This window comes from Etheostoma cragini, chromosome 4 (genome assembly GCF_013103735.1).
Source record: "Etheostoma cragini isolate CJK2018 chromosome 4, CSU_Ecrag_1.0, whole genome shotgun sequence".
Lineage (NCBI taxonomy): Eukaryota > Metazoa > Chordata > Actinopteri > Perciformes > Percidae > Etheostoma > Etheostoma cragini.
Window position 1 is genome coordinate 30,042,596 of NC_048410.1, and position 26,143 is coordinate 30,068,738.

At 42.8% G+C, this 26,143-nt stretch overlaps 1 protein-coding gene and 1 long non-coding RNA gene across 2 annotated transcripts in view; one reads left to right on the top strand and one right to left on the bottom strand.

Annotated features, from left to right (window-relative positions):
- rspo4 (R-spondin 4) overlaps positions 1 to 26,143 on the top strand; it is a 39,361-nt gene that overhangs the window by 7,832 nt on the left and 5,386 nt on the right. The window contains exons 2-4 of the mRNA XM_034869769.1: positions 5,090 to 5,278; positions 6,799 to 6,936; positions 10,326 to 10,532. Coding sequence (XP_034725660.1) covers positions 5,090 to 5,278; positions 6,799 to 6,936; positions 10,326 to 10,532 — 534 coding nt within the window. The remainder of the gene's footprint in view (positions 1 to 5,089; positions 5,279 to 6,798; positions 6,937 to 10,325; positions 10,533 to 26,143) is intronic.
- LOC117943563 lies at positions 11,586 to 22,980 on the bottom strand. The gene is made up of 4 exons (XR_004656380.1): positions 22,970 to 22,980; positions 19,887 to 19,893; positions 15,637 to 15,641; positions 11,586 to 11,680 (listed from the first exon to the last, which is right to left on the bottom strand). It is a non-coding gene; the product is annotated as an uncharacterized LOC117943563 (long non-coding RNA).

The following is a 26,143-nucleotide window of genomic DNA, read 5'->3' on the forward strand; positions in this document are numbered from 1 at the left end:
GTCCCCTAATACTGTATCTGAAGTCTCTTTATATAGACCTTAGTGGTCCCCTAATACTGTATCTGAAGTCTCTTTCCCGAAATTCGGCCTTGGTACAGAATTACAGTCTCTCTGTCCCAGTATAACCAGTCCACTCAGCCCTCTGTCCCAGTATTACCAGTCCAATCAGTCTCTCTGTCCCAGTATACCAGTGCGCCAACAACATCTTGTGTTGTGGCTGCATTGTATTCTGGTCTATCAAGGCTTATGTGGGTAGAGAAACTACTATTGCTGCCTCTTCTATGATGGATTTCTCCCTGTATGATTGATCATCTGCAAAAATGGCAGCTCTTAAAAGAAGCCCTTACTTGTTGACACTCGTATTTCACACCCAGGAGCTGCTGAGAAAAACGTCTATGTGCCAAAGAGCCGCTAAACTGAGTTTACAGGGGTTAAAAGGCTCTTCAGCTACTCTAGTTGATAAAGTGCAGAGTTTATTTTCATCAGGGTTCCCCTTGATAAATCCTTTAAAATTAGCCTGAAGTGGTCACACTCAGATTCTAGTGAGAATGAGAGTCTGATACTGCTCCTCTGGGCTGTGCTAATGGGGGGTGTTTCAACCAAACCAGGACAGAAAATGCCTCTGCACTCAATTGGATAGACCTACAACCAATCAGAGCAACGGATAGACCTACAACCAATCAGAGCAACGGATAGACCTACAACCAATCAAAGCGACGGATAGACCTACAACCAATCAGAGCAACGGATAGACCTACAACCAATCAGAGCGACGGAGCGTGTGATGCATGTTCTCTTGTTAGTGACCAGCGGGGCCGGCTGATAAATTAAACTTTTGCTGAATCCAGTAGGAAGGACGGCAAAAACATCTATACAATGGACAAACGCCTTGATGGCGGTTCTCTGTTCCTCTTTTAAAATAAACGTGCTGTCGAGATCTGCTCTAACAGACGCCATGGAGGAGTCAACACATCTCAGTTCTCCAGCGGCAGCCATCTTTGTTGTGAACCAATGCCACCCCAGCACTCTGTGTTGACATGGTTGATCACATTTCTGTTGATCGTCCGTTCATCAACGTATAAAGCCCGCCCTGACATCTTGATTCTCCGAGCGGCTGTGGTTGGACGGTCGAGCATGGTTGCTCCACGACGGATCAAGTCCAGACCAAACTTCCTGACCTGAAATGTTGTGGGCGGGGCTAAGCTCGGCTGGCATCCAGACTACTTTAAAATAGTTCTGATCCCTTAAAACTAAAATGTCTACAATCAAACCCGTGATGCATAAGACTCTTCCAAAGCCTGCAGTGGCAACACGGATAAGTATAGAAACAGTCTGTGTGTTCTTCTGTACCTGCTTGGTTCACACACTGCAGAACAGATGGCAACAGATTCAGGGTGTGTGTCCACATGGCGCTTTTTGAGGGCCGTGCTTCCCAGCATTAGATGCTTGATGGGCTCGCCATTAGCAGTTATCAGTTTCTCTTCACCAACCACTCAAAAGCAAAATTAACAGAAAGAACCTCCTACAGCCATAATGGCTGCACCTGATTGGACGAACGTTTAATGGGTGGGATTTAAATATGGTACCAGCATGGTGGCTCGTTTGGAAACTTCTGCTTATTTTACAAAAATACTTCACCAAAAAGGATTTCTGGAGGCAGTTTCTGAGAGAAATAGACTATGTTGTTAACGAATCCCCCCCAGGTTTGCATGAAGAAGCCTGGATTCAACTTCATGCAAATGAATGGCGGGCGACTTGGCGCGCCGCTTCTCGATTCGCTGTAATGCCATCAGAATGCATTGCGCGGCTGCGTACTACAAAAGGGGAGAATGGAGAGTTTATTTCTTCATCTTTTGGGGAATTTACGAATTGTGAGGAGTAGAAGGAAAAAAGGCTATATTTCATATCACAGAGGCTGAAAGGTTGCATGAACTGTGAGCTTCAGTTATCTCAGTGACCTGATCAAACATGTTGCTTTTATCAAGTGTAAACCTTTCAGTGGCTCAGCGCACACACACACACACACACACACACACACACACACTGAACCAGATGGGATGTAGCTGGTATGTCATGACCATCCTCCAGCCATCTTTACTGAATCAAGCGCTGAACGCGGAAAAAAACTGCCTTGCTCATCGCGTAACAACCTAACCACAGGCAGACAACACACACACGCACACGCACACGCACACACACCAAGTACCTATTGACACTAGGACGCTGGCGCTCGGCCACATGTATTTAGAAAGGATCAGACTGCGATTGTTCAGACTGGATGCAGACTCACAGCCTGCCCTTCACCTCCTCATCTTTCCATCCCTCTTTACTTCGTTCCATCTGTCTTTCCATCCGACCTTGCCGGTCTTTCTGTCCCCCCTATACCCCTGTGGCATTGGAAGCATTCCTACTTTGTCTGAGTTCTGTGTGAATCTGGGAGCAGACATTGACGCTCGCTGTTACAATAAGACTTACTTTGGCTTAGACGTCAGCCTAACTGTCACGCAACAAAGATGTGAACTCTCTCGTCAGTGAGCTGCACAAATCAGGGCTGTACTCACTTTGTGTGAGGACAAGAGCGTACCTCGTATTTATCTCAGTATGTTGGATGGGTTTGTGTTCCACAAGTTTGTAACATGCAGCTGTATACTGGGCAGAAGATTGTTTTTATCCAAATTATTGGGAAATTATTTGATCAAAAGACCTCATTTATATTCCTGTACACAGTTTACTTATCATTTGCTATGTTAGAGCGCTATATACTGGCTATAGTGAGTCTAAGAATGGACTGCTAGGTGATTTAACCGCGTACTTCCTGTTCATCGTGCAGACACACAAGAGTAGTCATTGTGAAAGGTTGTTTGTTCTGCTGTCTCTGGACAAGTTACATTCACTTGCTTAATGGATATTTTTTACACACATAAAGGAAAGGCCCATACATAAAAAAAGTTCTACTTAAAATTATGGGAAATGAATCAGCTGTGTTTAAGCTAAAGTAGCCATTTGTTCTCGGCAATGATGGTGTTTGTTACATATGCGGAGCTAGTGTGTTTTATAGCGTATAAGATCAAAATAATGGACTGAAAATAGTTTTACTTGTGTTCACGGTTATACAGCATAAATAAAGGAATGAAGATCTCTCTGTTCGTCCTAGCCTGGTGGTTGGAAACTTGCTGGATAGCAGAGTAGCTCTACACTTAGTGAGGCCGGCATGGTAAAAGGGCAGACCCTCGCCTGCCAAGAGGTCGGATCTTCCAGCAACCGGCAGACACTTTGAGAGCTAACCGCCCGCTCCACAAGACATGGAACTTCAGCCAGACGTGCAGCCGCCCACAGGGTTAACCCAAGCCGACTTTCAAAACCTGGAGGTGTGATCTCAAGTGTCAATGTCAGGCTCCACTCGTCAACCCGCAGAAAAGCACGTTAGCCACAGCAAAGGCAAAGTCAAACAGCCCGAACCAGAGCCTATGCCGAAAAAGAATTAGAAATTAAACTTCAAAAAGCTAAGCTAGAAGCAGAATTGGAAGCACTGCAATGCATAAAGGAAGTGGAGGCTGCAATAGCCGAAGCATAGGCGCTTCAAGCTGAATCTGAAGACAACAAAAGCCCACCATCTCTCTATCTGCAGCTCGCTCAAGAGAGTTGGATGTGTTTGCAGACGCGTCAATCAAAGCTATCGCTGCAGTAGCCTTACTGAAAGTGACCAGCACAGACGGCCACTCTGAAGTTGGCTTTGTCCTCCTCGGCAAAGCAAAGCTAGCACCTGTCAAAGAGACGACTATACCCAGACTCGTACTCGGCGCAGCAGTCCTAGCTGTGGAAATAGCAGTTTGCCGTAAATAACATGGACCTGCACATGGACTCTGTCTTTTTTCTCAGCCATTAAAGTTGTGCTAGGCTATGTCAACACGAGCAGAGAAGATTCTGCATCTACGTGAGCAACAGAGTGCAATGCATCAGACAAGCTACTTCACCACAACAATGGAAACAATGAAAAAAAATCAGAGCTTAATCCAGCGGATCACGGCTCCAGATCTGTGCCTGCAGTCTCATTAAAAGACACTAACTGGCTGACTGGTCCAGTTTTTTGGCCCAGTAAGCCACCATCCGATGTTCAGCAACTATCTGACCTCATTGACCCTGGGTCTGACCCTGAAATCAGGCCAAAAGTGTAAACCAACCTGCAGGAAGGAGACATTGTCTTAATGAGAGACAGTGCTGTTAAAAGACACTACTGGCCTACAGCTAGGGTCACGAAGGCTCTTCCCAGCAAGGACAGTGTAGTGAGATCTGTGGAAGTAGGAGTAACTCGTTAAGGCACTCCTAAAGTGTGTACCAGACCAGTTTCTGAACTTGTTTTACTGCTTGCATGATTAAAATTGTTTTCAAAATTTGTCATTTCCAGCGTGTAGCTTGCTAGCTGGAAGGTTGTTGCAACACACAGAGAGGGGAAGCCATTCGGAGCGTGTAATCCTTCAAGCTTCGAGCTTCATCCTGGAAATGTTCTTCTGTTGATTCAGAATATTCTTTCAGTGACCTGATTTTGCCTTTTTAACAGAGGAATACTGTGGCCGACAGAACTCAGATGATTAGATGTGCATACAGAGAACTAAGGTGCTGAAAATAAACAGCAGATTCAACAACAGGGAGAAAAGAAAGAGGCACTTGTTTGGCAAAGAAAGAAGAGATTTATGTCATACTTTGTTAGGTTAGAAAAGGAACTCTGTTCTTTTAAAAATGGTAAAAATAAATTAAGATTCAAGTTGTTGTGGTCAGAATGTTTGAAGTGGTAAAAAATGACTTCCCACCTACCAATCCTACCTTTGGTAACAGCCAATAAAATAAAATAAATCAAGAACATGAATTAAAATTAAAATAATTACTGCATTACCATTTAATTCCTCAAAAGCCTTTATAGTTCCACCACGCTACACCTTTTTAAATAACGTGACTCCGACACTCAGAAATTCTTTCTATATCTTTTAAAGTTTTTCCTCCCCCCCCCCCCGCTTTCATTCTGGTTCTTTTTCTGTCTTTACCTCATCTACTTGTCATGTCTCCTCCTTTTCTGCAATTCCCTCCCCTGCAGCTCACAGAGAGACATCAGAGGACTGTCGGAGCTGTCTGGAGTGTTCCCGTGACAACGGCTGCGTGCGTTGCCCCGAGCGACTCTTCCTGTTCCTGCAGAGGGAGGGGATGTCTCACCATGGAACTTGTCTCCACGCCTGCCCTGCTGGACACTATGGACAAAGAGGGAAGGACATCAACCGCTGCATGAGTACGTTTCTCTCTCCCCGGCACACATCTCTCCGACTAAAAACCTTCATTAGGGATTAATCTACCGATTATTTTCTCCTTTAATCGGTCTGTAAAATGTCAGAAACAATACTGCAAAAATGTTCATCCAAGTTTCTTAAAGTCCACCGTCTTGTTTTGACCAAACCCCAAAGATATTCAGTTTACTACATTATGAAACAGAAAAGAGCAGGACGCTTCAACCATTAATTGTTGTCATGATAATTGGCAAACTAATGATTGCAGCTCTACTTTAAAGTCTTTTCTGCTATTAAATCACATTAGCACACATGACTCATCTGACCCGAGGCACTGAACAGTGAAGGAACTGATTGGTTTTTGTCAGATGGATAGAATTTACAGTTTCACCAACACATTTGGACCAGCTCCCTTAATGAGATGCACCTGTCTTGATTTATTTCAGAAAAATACTGTGCCAATAAAAAGGAAAACTTAAGTTTTTACCTAAGAATGCATGGTATTTATATCCTGGAAATCCAGAGTTCTCACAAGAGCACAATTTGAATATGCTCAGCGAGTTACTTTGGCATCGAGGAATGCTGCTCATTAACTATGCCCTTGTAGCTGAGCTGCACCAATCACCTCGGTGTATCTGATGTGGGCGGGGCCAGAGGCCAGCTGCACCAATCACCTCGGTGTACCTGATGTAGGCGGGGCCAGAAGCAAGTTTAACAGGTGATGACAGTCTAACCTACCAGTTAGCTCTGCTGGTAGCTAAGCGTATGGGGCTCTGGATGCGTCACCCTGTCTGTTGATGTGATTGGTCGGAGTATTATCCACTTGCGTGCGGTGAGATGCCAGACCCTTAATCTTTCGGATTTCCAGGCTATGATTTTTTTGTCTCATTCACTCAAAAATGTATTTGACCGGAGAGATGGCTTAGAAAGAACTTAACACAAGTCAATACTGCTACCTGAAAACAACATTTACAGTTTAAATATGTGAGGATCTGACCTGGTCTTTGAAATACCTGACCAGCACAGATCCAGTATTTGCCAGATGGTGCAGTTTACACTTATACGCAGTTAGAAAAACACATGATGGATATAAATAAAAGGCTTTGGAGGGAAGTTAACACGGTAGCTCATTAGAATCAACAGCTCAACTTATACATTATGTGAGCATTTTCAAATGTACCACATCTATGGTTACAGCTACTGTGCGTAGTTTCTGTCGTCCCCATGAGGACGTACAACAAATGACGACAAAACTGTCGGTGTGTCCACATGATACAAGCACCACGCCCACGCCTCCTCAACGCAGTTGCTAGTAGCCAAGGAGGATAGAGGATTAAAAAACATGATGGACTCTTTAGAAGAGGAGAGAAGCAGTCTGAGCTCATGGTTTTCTTCAGCATTTCTCCTAACGTGTTTAAACAGCTCCATCCTTTCTTTCCGTCCAGCCCACCTGGGTGTGGAGTGGGACATAGGTGAAAAGGTTCCTTCTGAATTCATCCAAATTGTTCATTCTCCCTCCTCTCAGAGTGTCGCTCTTTGGACTGTGAGCACTGTTTCAGCCGGGACTTCTGCACCAAGTGTAAGCCGGGCTTCCAGCTGTACAAAGGCAAGTGTCTGACCCGCTGCCCAGGAGGAACCTTCGTCCACCAGACAGACTGCGTCGGTAAGTAATTACAGCATTCCTATTTGAGGGACTTACCAAACAAACAGAAGTAATCTGGGAGCTTTTTAGCCTCATCAGAGAGCAACAGAAGGATACTTTTGAAGATATTCTATAGATATTTTTTTCATCATCAGTCAACGTTAAATTGATCCTGTATAGTATTGTATATGTGTGCATCAATGCCTGATATCATTCCTCTGGGCCATAGAGCGCCACTATTAAAAACACATCACTGAGCCACACTGTTGCACTGGGCGACTTGTTCCTTTATCACCACAAACACACACATTCTGACTCAGTGCTACACACAGCGTCCTGCTGCCACAAATACACAGTAATTCACATTAATCCACCGCTGAAAATAATCCCCAACAAATTCATTCTTTCCTCCTGTTTCTATTTAAGTAATGGTTGCTTAAAACTACAGTGGCCAGCTGTTTTAGGAAATTACTGAGCCTTTAAAAAATGCAACAATGTATCTGTGAGCTATTGTTGAGGTGTAAAAATGTATTTGTTCAGTAGGAACCCATGAGCTTGAGGCTCAGGTGAAAAATACATACAACACCAGCTTTATCAATTAAATGATGTCTTAATCTGCAATTAAAGGAACGCTAGTGGCCAGGTCCTGATCATTTGTTCAGCATCCTCATTTCAGACACCTGCATACGCCTTTCTAGAAGTTTTGAGAAAGCGGGACATTGTAGTAAATGTAACCAAAACTGGAATACTGCAGCATGTAAAGACCTTGTCCAAATGTCTGATCACTTTCAGCCATGTGTGTAGCCTAGATGCTTCCTTAATGTCCGTGTCAGTTAGTCACATTAAAAGGATGCTGATAGATGATGTAATATTGCTGAAAAAATGTGAAAGTCTGACACTGACATATTCATTTACAACTGATCATACGTAGAAGCTACAAGCCAGACTCAAAACCAGAATCATAATGTGAATGGAAATAATCTACTTAATGTTGAGCGCTGAAACCCGAATACCTTCTTGTAGTACACCGTCTAACACCGTGACCTTCAGAGACTTGTATCTTGTTATAAAGTGTGTGAACTAAGAGTGTGTTGACCCCCGGCCAGCTATAAAATGCACATCAATGATCCTAACCTGAGAGATTTACTGGACAGAAGACACTTTCTCGCTAAGTGCTTTTCCTTTTATCCATGGTCTGCCTCTCTGGCAACTTCTCTGCAGTATTTCATGTCTGAGCATTTTATTAGTTTGTGGGTTTTCCAATCTTGCATGAAACCAATTTTAGTCTAAAATCTGCAACTTTTGATATGTTGCACCTGTTTTGGTGTACTACACTTTGTTGCAGTGGTGACCATTAAACAAGGAAACAAAGAAATCCTTTCAATAAAACACTTGCATTGATGAAATCATAGTTCTAAAAGTAGTGACATGATCAAATTGAGTTAACTTCTAATCACGTTGAATGCTGCTGACAGCTTAATGACACATCCAAGCTACAAGTTCTGCCTTTGGGACATTTAGTTTGAACTATTTCTCATTTTTCTTCAGAGGACCAGTTCCTATCTTCGTCTGGTTCGGAGGACACGCACGTACTCCATTTCTTTCTCATTTGTTTTTTCTTTTTCTTTTCTCATACAGGGCCAAGCATTCAATTTAACACAATTCACCTTAAAAGACCCAAAAGAACTTTTAGAATTCATCTTCATATCGCGTTGTCTCATCATCCATCCCTTCTAAGTAAGTGTGATAAATTGTTGCACTCACTCATCATTCGGTGCTGTTCGGGACTCCAGATTCCCCCTCTGCCGTCCACCTGCACCATCTGCAGCTACTATTCTTCCTTGGCCTTGTGACCACATCTGCTTTTCAGGGGAATATTAAGGTTTCACATCTCACTGTTGGTATACACCTCAAGCAACTCCAAAAAAACAGCCACTGAAAATCTATTTATTTTATACCTCAAATCTGACAACAATAATGATGATTACCACGACATGTTGGACCCTCTCGGCCGAGTCTGCGGTTTTTTCCGTTGTGGACTGCGTGGAAAAACTGGCAGCAACTGATTTTGTGGGTGACATCACTCATCAGCAACCAGCCACTCTGAGTTTAATGTCCCGTGATTAATGCTACAGCTGGCATTCATCTATTTTAAATGATAGCAATGTGGTTGCCAGGGGTCTGGAGAAAATATTAGTCAGAGTAAGTTGTTACTACTCAATGGGTTATGGTTGTAATTAATCTATCCTAAATATCTAAGTCCTTGCCTTTCTCTATTGAAAATCACAATAAGACATTATTCATTTTTCAATTAAAAGGAAAGATCTTCTGGTACTGATAGACAGAGAATCAAAAATTCATGTTAAAAGTCTTTTGCTAGTCAGGCATAAAAGGTCAGACCCCTTTCAAACTTTCGGGGTCTTCACCTGTTAGAAACCTATGGGGGACATCAAGTCCATGATTTAAACAGTCTGTGGTCTTCACCTAAAAACGTCTGAAGAGCTTTTCTTTTCTGTTATTTTCTTCATCTTTTAGAGCACCTTAAAGGGTAACCTTGGGGTTTTTTCACCATATTGCAAACATCCTGTCCTGTATTGTTGTGTCTAAGTGACTGATGGGAACAATACGCTTTAAGACGGAGCAAGTTGTGATGTAAGTTAAAGGGCAACTGCGCACCTTCAATTAACGTCCACTAAAAGTGGAGAGTGGAAAAAGGATGCCTGCAGAGATAGACCTTTTTGAGTGAGATTCTTTTTGCAGCCCTGAACTTGTCGAACTCACCACCAGACTCCATTTACATAAACAGCAGTTTCATTGTAAAAAATACTTCATGCAAAGTTGACAGAAACAAAATCAAAAGCCATCTTGGTACGTCTTTCCACTGGTCCAACAGTCAGCTCTCTGGTTTGATTGAAAAAACCTTAATTCATCCATTTACATGTGGAAATATGCTGGCTCTATACACGTTAAAAGTATTTTTTGCTAAACAAAAATGGTCGTACACTTTAACAAAAAGGTCGACCTCTGTAGGGATTCTTTGTGTACTGTTTTCAGACATTTAACATAATGATCTGAGCCTGTCAGCGGCAAAAACACAACTTTTAGAGCGCTGTGTGATTCAAATTCCCGGGCCGCCGGTTACAGCGTTCTCAATAATGGACAATTTTTAAAGGTTTTTGTTCACATTAGTCACTTACACAGCATTTGAAAAAATAGGGTTCAGGTTGGAAAATACAACGAAATTACCCTTTAAGGGTCCATGGATTCATCACATGTGAAACAGGTTGAGTACTTGGCTTCTGCAATCCGCTTGTTTTCCCCAATATTGGCTTCTTTTCAGATATGTGGTTTTGTGAAATGCTATCTTTTGAGTCTGGCCTTAAAAAAGTCTTGATGCTCTCGCCTTCCAGAGGACTGTCTCCTGGCTCCGTTGGGGGAGTGGAGCGACTGGAGTGTCTGTCTCCGTGACGGCTTCCCCTGTGGCTTCAGGTGGGGCAAGCAGACCAGGACCCGGGGGGGCAGGCAGCCCGGGAAAGCGCCGGAAGAGAAAGCGGCATCGTTCTGCCCGTCCCACAGCGAGACACAGAGGTGCAGGATGAAGAAAAGGTGTCCTACAGGTGAGAAGGGAAGGAAGGAGGCAGATTACAGATGCAAACAGTTGCTGCAATAAAAGGTTTTTATTGTCATTATATATTCATTTTAAATCTAGCATAAACAAACTGCAGCACAGACTGGCTGCTTCTTCTTCAGTACGGTGGCTGCCAACATCTGTGAATTCCCTGCGTTGTTGGGTCGTGTCTTATTTGCTGTGCTGACACACGTGTGGAATTTATAATGCCAAGTAGGAGAGATTGGACCTTATAAAACAATTCCAACATGTGCTACCACAAATTAAGACTTGCAGGCTGACGTTAACAGCTTTCCTTTCAGCAGCAGTAGTCTAGTGGTGTAGAAGGGTGTGGGGGGGGGGGGCTTAGGTAACTGTTGGTCTTATGACATCATTGAAAGGATCAGGGTTCTTTATTGGTGATGGAGGCCTAACGTACCTGCAGAGCCAGAATCCACTCTGGGTGGATAATGTCATGGTGCAATGTTGGCACTGGGAATGGTCTTTGTTGAGGTTACTGACATTTAGCTACTATAGTGGTCATTTATGAACACGTTGTCCCCGGCAACCATGATGTTGTTGTTTCCAAAGTGCTTCATAAACTTCTGCCAGTTATTTTCAGAAAATTCTGTTTCATAAAGCAAGTCGTGGCCATCAGTCATTTCCCACATCACTTAGTAACTATGTAGTTAGTTTTCACAGCTCTGTCTCCAGCTCTAACTGCAGTGTAAGGTCTGGCTACACCACAGATGCATTCTGGGAGAGGAGAACCCTTCTCGGGGTTGTTTGAATTTCTTTAAACCAATCACAGTGGTCTTGGGCGTTAAGCCCCGGACGCAGAGACGGTGGCTTTGCTGAATGGTCTCAGGAAGGAACTTGTTCTGGGGGAACATTTACACAAAAGAAAACGCCCCAAGCAATATTAGATGAAGTTAACTGTTAGACAATACAGTAACGTGAGCTACTTAAAACAGCTGATACATGGTTACACCTCATCAGCTCTGTCCAGTGTATCTCCATATGTCCTTCTTCTACATCAACTTCACCAATCAGTCCCAAAATGTCCCATTAAGAGACTAAACGTGATAAACGTATTCTTTGTAAATCTTTACAATCATTCCCTGAAAGAACCGTGCAGGCCTGACTTGTTGCAGCAGTCTCCCGTGGGTAAAGTCTGACTTTTTGCTGACTCATCCACCCGACATCCCCCCTATGCAGACTGTCACACACACAAAAACATCCCCTGACTTCTTACTTTGCTCTCATCGTAGTCAACGCAGCGTCTAGAGGACGTTGTCACATGAACACATACTGTCCTGTGTGTCATCTTGGGGCTGAGACGACGTGTCCTTTGTCTCGGGTAGAGTCTTAAGTCGTTGCATGAGGCTTGTTGCAGTGCTCAAAGGACTCAGGGCAGTTCATCTGTTAAGGTCAGTGCGTCTGCTTGTAGGAAATGTAAGGTTCACCAGTTATTGCTGTAATTTTGAGTCTGAATCATAACAACACAGTTTGGGAGATTTTGTTAATGGCAGATGAAAGAGGACACAGACATGGATCAAAAGCAGAGTTTCTGATGACAGAATGTGGTGGAAGGCTGTGGGGAGGAAAAATCTTTCATAAAGTTTATTGGTTTAAAAAATAATGAAATCCTACATGGAGGGATGTTTGGGACAAAATGTTCTGGAAAAAGTGACAACGAGAAGGGCTCTTAGAGAGTCCAGACCTCTGCAATGCCCGAGCTCGCTCTGTCAACGAAAGCGAAAAATGAATTGCGTATCCACCCCATGAAATTGAATGGTTTCTTCCTTGGCGTATGCCACACCCTTCCAGCGAGTTTCCTGATAATCGGGCCAGGAGTTTTCTTGTAACCCTGCTTAAACTGAAAACAAACTCCTTGGTTCCACCAACAAGAAGCTTGGTGAGTTCCGGAGGACTCCACTATTTTCTTATACCTTCAAAATAAGCTACTGCTGTTTAATTGCATTGTTGGAGTGAGGTTATTATGAGCACCGGATAAAATTCCCAATAAAAACAGAAGAGAATTAGATTTTAGAAATATAAAGATGATGAGAACGATAATGTTTGCGTCAATCGCCTCCGCACAGCTTAAAAAAAGGACTTCCTTTATGTTGGTTGCTCCGCTGCGAGATAACATCAGAAACCATCCCACTACTGCAGCTTCATCAGAGGTTGATGCTTTTTACGCTGCTCCCATCCAAGGACATCCGGCGTCTCAGATTTGGTGTAACTCAAAGACATAGGAGTCCAGGGCGTAATACTCTTCATGTGTTCTGTGTTTGGAGGGTCCGTGCCTGTGTCTTTTCCACTTCTTCTACAATGGAAGGCATGTCATTTGAGGTAATTATCATTATCATTGTCAGATTGTATGTCCAGTGGCATTAGCAGAGGGAGAAATCCGAACCGGCGGAGTCTGGCGTAGGGATCGGGCCCGTGGACCTACTGTAATAGCACACATCTGGGATAAAAGGAGGCTGTGGCACATCCCCGACATTCCTCTGTTGTTCCAGATTAGACGGCTCTAGTCCTTTAATTCCCGTTCCCTTGTTGTTGTATTGTTTTCAGATGATGAGGAAGGACATGGGTCTCATCTCCCATCCTTTCTCTCTCCTCTGTGTCTCTCCCTCTCTTCACCGACGGCAGTGAACTGTCATGGGCAAACACAGGGCTTTGTAGTTGTTCTCCTGGCAGTTTAGCATCTGACTGCTGCTTTGTCTGGGAATGTCTTGATAACACAAATACAATTGTATTGTGGGTCGACATTTAAATCTATATTAACTGCGAAGAGTTTGGCTTGCACAGTTCAATAATGAACATGATAAACTGCAATATTGATGGTTAGTGTTAGATGTTGGGTGGCAGAAGTTCAGCCCGTAGGGAGTTGGGTGGGAGTCGGAGGGACCCGGTTTCAGGGCCCCGTTCGGACCAAAGTACTGTGAGTCAGCTGAAGAGGTGCCAGTTCCCCTCCTGGGCACTGCCAAGGTGCTCTTGAGCAAGGCATGCCCCCAACGGCTCGGGGCACCTTTCCTTTTTTTACCCTTTTATTACAGAAAACTGTAGTTCAGAGTTAGAGTTATAGTGTACGGAACACTGTTAGTCTAAGTTACTTAGTTCACATCTTTTTACCTCAAAAATGGATTGGATTCCATGAAGCGTTCTTTACAAATACAGTTGATCACTTTCGTTTCTCTGATCTTAACTATTAGTTAAAATAATTCATAATGTATGTTGTTTTTTTTAACTCAAATATTAGGTATAACTCTATATAAATTAGGCTTACTGACCATAAATTCTAAAAAGTAGTGTAAAACTAGTGGTAGTAAGGTGGTCTTCAAAGAAGTCTGCAAAATGGACAAGAATGTCAAATTTTTGTCCGTCTTTGACCCGAGAGGACAACACCAGTGTTTAACTCATCTGATGTTAACATTGAAAAGCTTAACCGTCCAGCTGGCTAGCTAGCCCGGGCTAGCAGAGTCGAGACGGGACTGGTGTTGATATCCCGATCCCGATGGACTCATAGCCGCATGAGACAGCTGTACATGACGTACTGTCCAACGTCAACCACGTAAAGCACTACTAACATTTGTAAAATAGACAATTCAGCGTACGTTTTGCGGAGCTGACGGAGAGGCGACTGGAGAGGTCAGCACCTTCAAGAACAGTCCAGACCATTTCCTTGGTCTCACTAGAGGACTGCTGCTGACGTACCAAGTATTATAGGATAGTAGGAATGTTGCAGACAAGGTCACGTGTTCAGGATGGTAATTAAACAGCTCTCACAGCGGGGTTTAAAGGCTCCATACCTTCCAAAGTGTGGATTCTGTGAGCTTTCAATCCACCAGGATTTAAAAGATTTAGGAGTCAGAAGAAGGCATTTTTACGACTCTCTGTGGTAAGTGTTCAGCTCATAAACAAAGCAACCAAACCACATGATAAGATAGGTCTTCAATTGGAGGTCAATATAACTGGAAAGGAAATGCAAATCACAAGCTGTGTAATTATACATACTCGGTCCACATGTTGATAACTCAAACAGCCTTTTCTTCTCAGGTTCTTTCTGCATATATATTTGTAAAATGACTTTTGCAGGTAGAGACATGTTTGGCGTTAGTGTGAAAGCTTATTGTTTGTATTTATGGTGGTTATAGTCTCCCATACTCGGACTGATTTACATGTTTCCTTTTAAAGAAAGAGAGCGGCAAGGCAGCGCTTATTTAGGACAAAATGCATCCCCCCTGCTTTAAAATTGAAAGAAGATGCAGAAATGTAAACTGGAGAAAAACTGTGGTCTCCATGGTCAAAGTCCAGCAGCATCTGTCTTGCATCCATATTAAAACAGGCTAGAACAACTGTGGCTGAACGGCCATCCTTCATTATTAGTCCATTAGTGCTGAGGCATATTGTTTTTTAAATCATGTAGGAATGAATGGATATGTCATAATACATAACTGAAGTCCTGTGTGGCTTGTTGCTTGGTCATTACTTTTGTACTTTGAATTCGTTAAAAGAGAGCAAAGCTTAATTTGTACAAGTGGATCCTCTTGGGAGGAGAATACTGCAGCTGTACTTCAGTGTTTAATGTACTAAATGCAATAAAAAGCACATCAAGCACAGGCCTACAGTCTCACACACACTCAAAGTTCTGCACGCTACGGCTAACTGGCCAAGAACATGACAGGGAACGTGGCTGTCTTTGAGTGTGTGCTAAGTCTTTGAGTGTGTGCTAAGTCTTTGAGTGTGTGCTAATTCCATATAACATTCTATAAAATTAAAAGGAAATGAGTGCACTGGCTTTTGAAAACTAAATAAATAACTACATTTATGAAACGTAAATTCACAGAGTCTTGTTTTTTGTGAGGACAGTAATACTGCAGATGTTTCAATTTGAAAGGTAACACATCCATCAGTCCGCCAGACACAACACTTCTGTGAGTAGCTGAGGTGTCTGGAGTCCACTGGGCTGAAAGACCTTCTTCTGAAGTCTGACAGCTTCCATTACTCCAACAGATGACCTAGAGGCCACAAGTCTCAGCAACATCTCTATTTTTTGACCTGTGGGCCTGTCAGTGTGTGAACATTGTGCACTGAGAGCGCACTCACACTTGGCCCAGTTAAACCGTGTCCAGGAGCCAAGGTGTATTGTTTAGAGTTTTGGAAATTTTATTTTCATTGGAAAGTTAAATTACTTAATTACATTTCAAATATTTAGAATAATATGCATTAGAAAGTAGGTAATGTGTAGGTTTTGTAATATGGAATTTGCTTTGATGTGTGTATTTTGGCCAATCAAAACCTATTCTCCACTACTCTGTGCTGCTATTGGACAATGTGTACTTGGTTTCTGTAAGTTCAGGTAGTGGAAATTAGGCTTCATTAAAGCAGAAGGTGGAGCGAGACGTTTTTCACTGCTTATTTAAGATCACTGACTGTGTGTTTTACAAAAGTCATTTTCAGCACAAGACCATTTTTTGCAGGAGCTTGCATGTTGAGGTTGGACATGGTGGTCTTCATGAGTCAGAACCTTTTACATCCTGCAGTAAGTGGCGAGGAAGCTCTTTAACAAGTTGCCACTACACAGTGCCCAAGCACATTCAAACCCGAAGTCTGGTATGTTTGACTAGTGTGCCCGGCCATGGTACGCCAGGGCAGGGTACACCCGGGCAGGGTACGCCAGGGCAGGGTACGCCAGGGCAGGGTACGCCAGGGCAGTGTACGCCTAACTGTGCCATGGTGGGCGGTGCAGGGTTCATTTGGACTTGGGCACCATACATCGGATCGTAATGATGTGAGCGTGCTCTGGCGCTGAATGTTTTATTACATTGTGAGTGCAAGGCATCGAGGGGAGGGGGGGAGGGGGGGGACAATCTTGTTCGTGCACAGTTCGAGGCAACTGGGCCAAGTTTAAATATTTCCCTGAGACAAAAACACTCCAGAAGTACACCAAATGACTCTAGAGTGGTAAAATCTCTCCAGTGGATTTAAATATGCCTAAACATGTTTGATTTATAAACACCATATTTAATACATGCCAGTTTTTCAATATATCACATTGCATGGGATGTTAAGCCCTCATGCATACATTTATGCATGATGTTGCAAGTGTTTCCCCCGCAGCTAGAAACACGAGAGGCATTTTTATGGTCTGGGATGTTAACAAGCGATACTTTCTGGAGCAGCTCCATTACTGATGAAGAAAGACCACGTGTGACTTTAACGGGTTTTTACGTGGAGGGACACAGTTGTATTATACAGATTGTATTTGGGGATATGAGCTCATTTTCTGGTCTAGCATTCTTACAAAAGAAATCTGCTAAAGTAGGTGTAATTTTGGGGTAGTTTCCTTTTTTATAAAGCATAAGATTGTATAAACTACCTGTGTTTTGTGTGCGGAAGGCAGGGGCGTCGGACCGGGGGGGTGGGGGGGCAGTGAGTACCCAGGGCCCTCATGTGAGGAGGGCCTAAAAAGATGCTAGAATGACTAGCTGTGGACGCGGGGAGGGGCCCAGAGAGAAGGCCTTTCTAATACTCCCCTGGTAAAAAGTAAAACATATTTCAGAATCAGAAATACTTGTCTGATCCCCGAAGGAAAATTCTGTGTTGAAGTTGCACAAATAGTAGAAATATCAAGTAGAAATGTAAATAAAGAAATATAAGGAGTGTGGATATGTACGGTATTTACCTAGTGAAAGGAATGGTATGATATGGCATTAACATAATTACAGAGTTGTGATGGTTTCCCTTTGAAATGTAGTGGAGTAGAAGTATAATGTGACATGAGAAGACTCAACTGAAGTACAACTACCTCGCCTAAGTACAGTACTTAAAATTAAATGCACTTACTTACATTCCCCCGCTTTCATACCCCATGTTTCCCACAACTCTGTACATCCAAATAAAGGCAACATGTGATAATAACTACATTGAAGATTAAATTAAATGTTTGCTATTCAGAACTTATTCCTAAAGGCGTTTCCATATCCATATCAACTGTTATACTACGAAGGAAAAAAATCACCTCAAGCGAGAGTAAAAAGGTTGTTTTTTTTAATTCTGGAAACACGTCTTATGTAGTCTCCAAACTAAAGATGATTATATAAAGGAGACAACATTACTATTTGTTTTACTAGGTTTTGTCTTTTTATACCCATTAGCTTAACTTTTGAGGTGACAAACAGCTGAAGATGATCCGTGCACGTTACTGTCAGAACTGATTAAGTAACGCTTGTAACATTTAACGGAAGTGTGTCCATGCCCGGACACTTTTTGGTCAGAATACAGAATACAAATATAAATAATCTTGTAATGTTTACAGTGAATTTAATGGTGTTTAACTACGTCTTCTTAACTTTGTAACAGAATATATGAGAGAACCATTTTCTTCCGGTTAATTGAGTCGTGAAAAGGAAGCTATTGATTAACATCAATACTGTCAACACATCCAGGACCGTACTTCTGTTCTTTTCAATAAAATAGTATGCTTATACATCTCCAAATGATGCAGTAAAAGCTCCTTCATTTCCACTTTAAATGAAACGTTACACCACCACCTGAGTGACGCCCGAGAGTTCTTACAGCGCTGCCTTATCAAAGTCCCTTTGTATACTTGTATAATGTATAATAATGTATATTATACATTAAATGTAGACGGAACGGCATCAGCCCGGCTGGGTCCGGATGTGGCCAATAGCTGCGAACGGTGTCCGAACGTGGACACAGTTGCATCAGTACACATTTCCAAATATGTAGTGAGTCGGTTTTGTAGGTTACACACACACATTTAACCTCGTTAGAAACTCATTCTTAAAAGCATTTTTGAGGAATACTTGCTTTGATCCCACTTATCCAAATGCCATATTGCCAATACAGCTTGAGGGCTTGGGGAGCTATTAGGCAATGTCAGTTTTACAACTCAATTTTTGTTGATGGCAGAGAGTAAAATAAACCATTGTTTTAATAAAATGGGACTGGATCACATTGCAAAGAACAAGCTTTTATAAACCCTGCCCGACAGAAAGGATTTACTTATCATTTGACTGTTTTGGACGATGCTACTTTAATATGCAAAACTCAGTGTCAGTGTCCAGCAACACATGGATCTGGGAAGCGCTTCCAGAGTACTCTAACACAACACAGACAGCGAGCTAAAGTACATTTTCCCGAGTATCATGTGCATTGAGTTAGTGCATAGCCGTGCAGACAGCCTCGGGGAAATAAAAGCTCTGGACAACAGGTACTCATTAGAGAACAAGGATATCGCTGCACACTAATTATTTGCTCTCTCACTTTTATGCCTTGAATGTCCTTAATGTGCTTTAGAGGCAGGCCTGAGTGAAAGCCAGTAATGACTATTTTTTTTCTTCCTTTTCCATTTGTGGGTAGAGATGAGAAAAGCATGTTTTTAGGAGGATTCCAAGCATCTTCATGATTTTTTGTGTTGGTGTGACTGATTTAATTTGGCTGGATTCAGTCCATTTCAGTGGACTTTAACACACCTTTTATCAGACCATAAAGATTTTAGAGATTCAGTATGTTCCATGGGTAGTCCTGTACACACACACACACACACACACACGAGTAGTGAATGTATCAAAGATGCACCATCGGTCTGCTTCTATGATTATTTAACCACTCACAGCAATCCCAGTCCCCAGCTGTTATCTGTTGAAACTACCCAGTGATCCCCGAGAAAACCACATTAAGACTTATTTGACTTGCTCGTTAAATTAAATGAGTTTCCATGTAATTCTTAATGTAATAACAGAGACGTGCTCCTACTGCACCTGCTACTTTTACACAAGCCTTTGGTATCTATTAGTACACCGTGTGAGAGAACGTCGGAGTCGGTCAACATCTGCGTGCTGTAAAAAGCAACATTCCTGTCAGTGTGGGATCATATCTGTGTTATATACACAACACGGTATCTTTAGTTTAGTTATGAAATATTCCCATCTAGGGGATTAAGGGGAAGTTAGGTCCAGAGGACTGTTTCCACTACGTTCTGGGTGAGAAACATTGGGGGAAGATTTGATTAAAAAGAAGAAGGCATTTATCTAGAACTGAATGTTGGCATTTTATACTTGCCCAATAAAAGCATCTCAGGAGACATTGGTAAAGCCACTTTTTTGAGTTATTTGAAAGAGAGGATCAGTAGAAAACACAACTTGAATATGTGACCATCATTCCTTTTTTCCCAATGGAGCCTTTGGTGTTCACTTCAATGTTCACTTTGTTCAATTGAATAATGGTGGGAATAACTTCCTTTGATTTTTTTTTTTTTCAACTATTAGATAGACTAGTCTTAATGTTCCCCTCAAGATTAATGAAATCACATTGGTGATCCCCGGACTTTTCCTCTAGTACCGTCATCAGGTTGTTCATTTGCTCAAAACTTAGTTTTAGGATCAAATACCTGAAAAAACTATCCGTCCTTTGGGTTTAGCTAACGATGTTAGCATAAGACTAGGACCATTACCCCCGCTAAACAGGAAGATGTCCCCGTCTCTGCGTCCGGATATTAGCACCGCCCAAGATGATTGGGTTGATTGCATTTATTTAAACCAATCACAGAGCGTTTCATTTTCTCCCATCCCAGAATGCATCTGTGGACTTGCCAGACCTAACTCCGCAGCGGTGTGGAGACAGGTCTGGCAATGTGAGAGTAATCCAAATGCAACCCTGACTCAATCTGCACGACATGCTCCTTTTTACCAACTGTAGTTAATTCAAGTCTGCGTTCAGAGCAGCAAAAGCTAAATGTTGAAGCTGTTTGGTGATCTGTCTGCTCGTCTTGCTCTGCTGTCCTACGTCCTATGTGGCCTGTGCCCGACACATTAACTGTAAGTTAAGAGCATCAAACAAGACACTTTTTTAAGACATGGGCCGTTATAAAGTGACGTTCTGAACCAAAACTCAGAGTTGTTTGAACTACAGAAATCTGTTAAGAGTGATCTTAATGAATAATGTAACAAGGACGAAGCACGTTAACTGGGTTGTTTGTTTAAATTCTGAATGGAATGGATCCGGATAGATGTGAATAGTGGGGGTGGCAGATCAAGGCAGGAGCATGATCACAGCCCTGGAACCCCAAAGGAGCCTTTATGTCTCGGTCACCTGGTTAATACTGTCCTTCACCACGGCCCGGATTTACTGTAGGAGAGATGATACTGTATCTGCTGCTAAAGGACTCGTGACATATCTGAAACAATCTGGCCTGGTTGCACAATTATCAGAGACAGTGCTACAGATGGGGGAGACACGATTTAGCACAGTTTACCTCACACTCGAGTCAGTGCAGAACATACAGTAGCCTACCCAAAGCTATGGGAGAAGATGGAGAGGCAAAGCTTCTCCCCTCCCAATTAGGTTAAGTCAGGATTAAAAACTCAAATGCTTGATCCAGGGCCCAGCCTGGCCCAGCCTGGCCCAGCCTGGCCCAGCCCGATCACGGGTCAGATCAGTTCAGACTTAGTTCAAGTTCAGACTCGGGCAGAGAATCTAAACTCTTCCATTTATTTGCTTGCATATATTTAATGGTGCATATTTGATCCTGATTCACAGTTGGTTTTACTGTTCTGAGTGTGCGTTGGCACCACAAAGCTCCATGCCGCTTATATCTTCATGTGGATTTATCACCCGTTATGCACCGTACAGCGCGCCCCCCCCCCACCAGCCCACCGCAACATGTGGTTCTGAGTGTGACTCTGAGTCAGTACAAGCTCAAGAGGATAATACCAACATTTTTGAAAAATCCTCTTGCTTTTTGTCTTTGTCTGGTCAACTTAGCCCTCTGAGGCGTAGCCACATCCCAGTCAGATATTATCTTGGTTTAAAGATTCATTCATATCACGGATAATACATGTTTCTCACTTAGCCCTGATGATATCGAGTCATACAGAATACAAGTGAAATAGACTTCATACCTCATACCTGAATGACAAAATAGGTTTGTCATCGCCTTCCAAAACTAAACTCATGACTTTTTGTCATCTGCTACCAAAATGGTGAGATGATTTTTTGAATAATGGATATCAATGGCGATAAGCTAAAGCCCAGATCACAGGGGAGTAGTATTACCTGGTCCTCTGTGATCTTAACCACGCCAAAGTTGTAAATTGTATAACCAGGTCTTCTGTGCAAAAAGGGCTTAAGCCTGTATTTTACTTAAATTTAATTAACAATTTTAAAATTGTAATGTTAACACCTCCGTGGAAGTGTGTGTGTGTGTGTGTGTGTGTGTGTGTGTGTGTGTGTGTGTGTGTGTGTCAGAGCTCTGCTCTTTGTCAATATGCAGAGAGGACAGATAAGCTTGCACTTATCTGCTTTTAGGTTTGATTTGAAGATAATCGGTCCTTGGTAGTTCTGATGTAAACCCCAGGACTAAGATTATGAGACAACCTCTGCTTTTGGCAAAATATGGTATTTAATATTTTTGGCAACATTTTTATTTGACAATTTACAGACATGACAGATTCACACGGGATAAAGATCCCAGACAACCTCCACAATTATGACAAAGTACTAGATGTCCCTGGGTGATACTGGTCCTGGGTAAATGGGCCTAAGATGATCTTATTTGACAGCTTGTCTGGCTCTAGTCACTTGAGGAAAAAAACATGTTGTCTGACCATGTTACTGAAGCTGCTGTTCATCTGTTGACAACATTATCGAAGTCTAAATGAATGATTTGCTTTCATAGGGCCTTCGGAGTGTCCCATGGCCTTCTTCTTCTAAACTTTAAGTGGCCCAATGCACCCTTTAAAGTTTCTCTGTTCTCATCTTCACTAACACAATGTTCCTCTCTCAGGAAATTCCATTCATTAGAAAAACAGCCAAACCTACCCACATATTTGAATGTACTATTCAGTTTTAAAGCTGACAAATTCAACGGCAGTATTTGAAACATGCTAAACTTTTGCTGTTGGCGTATTCAGGTCAACGGTCTACTGGCAACACATGAGACAAGAGTTCGCTGTTTTCATTGTTTGACAGAAAGGTTGACCATCGAGACAATCCTCCAAAAACTGAGTGTATCCACTGAAGAGCTTGTGATGTGGTCGCACGGTTAGTGTTATGGTTTCAGACAATTTGTGTGTGTGTGTGTGTGTGTGTGTGTGTAGTCTGCCTGTGGTTAAGTTGTTATGCAAAGCAGGGCAGTTTTTTTTCCACGTTCAGCGCTTGATTCAGTTAAGATGGCTGAGGGATGGTTCACTCTCATGACATACCAGCTACATAACATCTGGTTCACTGTCTCCATGTGTGTGTGTGTGTGTGTGTGTGTGTGTGTGTGTTCAAAGGTGAGCACAGTTGCATGTAAAGATCTTGTGTCGGCACACTCGTGGTTAACAGGTTTGATTGGACTCGGTGTGTATTTGGATGCACACAGAGGTGGAAAGTCACCACATTTGTACTGCACTCCAGTACATTTTTAACTACAATTTGACTGTTTTGGGGGGAAATCATGTATTTTCTGTTACTTTTTTCTAGCTTAGCTGACTAGGACTTTTTATTCAATTTGTCAGCATAATTAAAACCTCAGCCAAATCAGTCTTGTTTCAAATTATTTTCTGTCAACGTGATAATTTATTAGAGCATATTTGAACTTCTACAGAGGCTTGTTATCATGCAACTGATGTGAAAATACCAACACCAGTTTTTAACAATAACTTCATACTCCAATCGCAAAAGTACTAAACGCCAAGAGGCATCAGTGCGTTGTGATTCAATAGTGGAGGTAAACTATTACACAGCACGAGAAGCTTTACAATCTAGCAGCAACATCTTCCACCTTCAGCCCAGACTGGTCAACAGCCAACCACCTCAGACAACCCAAGAGATGTGAGGGAGACTTAAAAGGGTTAGGGGATCTGAGAAGTACGGAGCGTCTCGCCGCTGAGGAGCTTTACAAACAAAGCATAAGACCCCAAAATCAGCTCTCTGCACAAGAGGCGAGTGGGGGGAGGCCGGCACAGGGGTGATGTGCTCTCTCTTCTCGTGCCAGCAGGAGGCCGCGCAGCAGCATGTTGGACCAACTGGACCAGATGCAGACGATAAACACTGGCTATAACCTTACAGGAGCTACAGTAGTCCAGATTTGCTGCGTGTCCTCCCCCATCCCCCGCCCCCTTTCCTGTCTATCCACTGTCACTAATGAAGGCAAAATCCCCCCCCAAAATCATCTTAAAATAGCAGGAAATTAGCCCGATCTTAAGACTGAACTGCTGTCATGTCACTACAGATGCACCAACAGACAGCTAGCTAGACTATCTGTCCAATCTGAGGACTATGGTTACCTGGTCCTCAGATCTCTGCAGGGTAAATCCAGACAGCTAGCTAGACTATCTGTCCAATCTGAGGACTATGGTTACCTGATCCTCAGATCTCTGCAGGGTAAATCCAGACAGCTAGCTAGACTATCCGTCCAATCAGAGATTTCTGTTGATGACTCAAACAACCTTTGAACGTACACATGTTCCACCAAAACAAGCTGAGCAAAGATGACTTGGTCCCAACACTGCTGTACACCCATATAAAGGAAGTTATGCAATAAGTAAACATTCCCTGAAGTGTATCTATGCATGTGCTAAGAGGAGCATATGTACGGTTATGCTCAGGTTTGCTAACTCCTCCAGTTCAGCGCTGACTACAAATGTACGGACACAGAGAGAACACTTGAGAGTCACTTCAGGACAGCCTGTCTTAATTCCCAATCATCAGCGCAGCATCCAAAAACACAGCCATTTTGACAGCATCACTAATGAAGGACAGATTACAGTAAGGAAGGGATGGCAAAGGAGGAAAGGAGGGAAGGAGTGTATTGAGAAAGATTTGAAAAAGGAGAGGAGGAGCTGATTGGTTTGAGGAAGAAGATGAGGAGAGGAGACAGGAGAGATTTAAAATCCCAATCTGAAGATGGGCTCTCATTACTAATGGAGGGCAGATGGAGGGCGGGGCGTTGCAGCGTGGCAGCGCAGCCTTCCTATAACTGAGGGGCAAAAAAGAGTCACTGTGATATAAACACACACTAGTGAACTCTCTTCTCATGACTTTGGCCTCTGAGGAAAGTTATAAACAACCAAATATCATTTAAAGCGACGTGTGAGAAGAGATCTGCGGCCAACCTCCAGCGTGGAATTAAGTTTTAACTGCTCCACCCCCGGCGGCTACCATGTCATGTGAGCAGCTGGCTCTGAATGTACATGTCAGTTTCAGACTTTTGTGTAGGTTTGTGGGTGGAAACTGGGAACTCCAGGCAAGGGATGTGCCTCTGAGAAGAGAAGTTACAACACCACAGCTCTACTGCGGAGCTGCCCAAAGACAACCAGTAGTTCAGAGTGATGGATGTCAGCTAAAGTGCACGACACAGTGAAAGCACCATCTGTATTGTCTTTGTGTAATTGTTTGTGTACAGCGTCTGTCCACATGTTTTGGATAGAATGAGAGTGGAAGAAAGCCAAAAGGAGGAAGGAAACCATCATTCTTTCTGAATCATTTGTGTGTGTGTCCCAACATTTCTTTTGAAATCCCAGTTAGTCTTCTTTTCAACCCAGCAGGAAACCTGTCATCCACGCAGCAAAATACAGCCCAAGAGAAAAAGAGAAGTCTTAGAGAAAAGTCAAGGCAACGTTTATGTGATGAAGAGCTCGGGTGACTGCTGTCTCAGAGGCAGAAGCAGAATGACGGATGTTCTGATGGAGGAGGTCAGGACGGGGACGCTGGTCAAAAAGTGGGACTTTGACTCGGATAAGCCCCGTTTGTTGGTCTTATTTACCTGTTGGTTCAAGGAGCGGAACCCCGGGACAAACAGTTTGAGGATAAATCAAATAATTTATTGTTAAACTAACAAACAACTTAAAGCAATCTTCCAAATAACAGACAAATATTTTACGAAAAGTCAAAATAAAAGCCAACTGTTTAACAGACAAAACTGCGGTTCACAGTACCAGAACCAGAACCAGAACCGCTATGTTTCACAATGCACTATGGGCCCTCTTTACTGATCTAAGCACACGCTGTGAAGCGCCTGGCGCAGGTGCGTTCAGGGCGCGTACAAATCCACTTTTGCTAGTTGGATGGCAGAAAAAAAAAGTCAGTGTGTCAGGGTTGTACTCACCGTCTTTATCACTCAGAGGTGTGTTCTGGGGCTTAATATGCAATAAACCAATCAGAGGTCACCTCGCTTTCCCTTCAACAGGCAGGCACGTTGGGACCATGGCTCATTGCATTTGCACCGTTATATATTTATTTATTAAATATACTGTATGTATATATATATATATATATATATATATATATATATATATATATATATATATATTTATATGTAATTTTTTGCATGTGTGTGTGTGTGTGTGTGTGTGTGTAGTCTGCCTGTGGTTAAGTTGTTATGCAAAGCAGGGCAGTTTTTTTTCCACGTTCAGCGCTTGATTCAGTTAAGATGGCTGAGGGATGGTTCACTCTCATGACATACCAGCTACATAACATCTGGTTCACTGTCTGTGTGTGTGTGTGTGTGTGTGTGTGTGTGTGTGTGTGTGTGTGTGTGTGTGTGTGTGTGTGCGCGCGTTGTGCATAAGACTAGGCCCATTTGACTAATTCTCTGTTAAA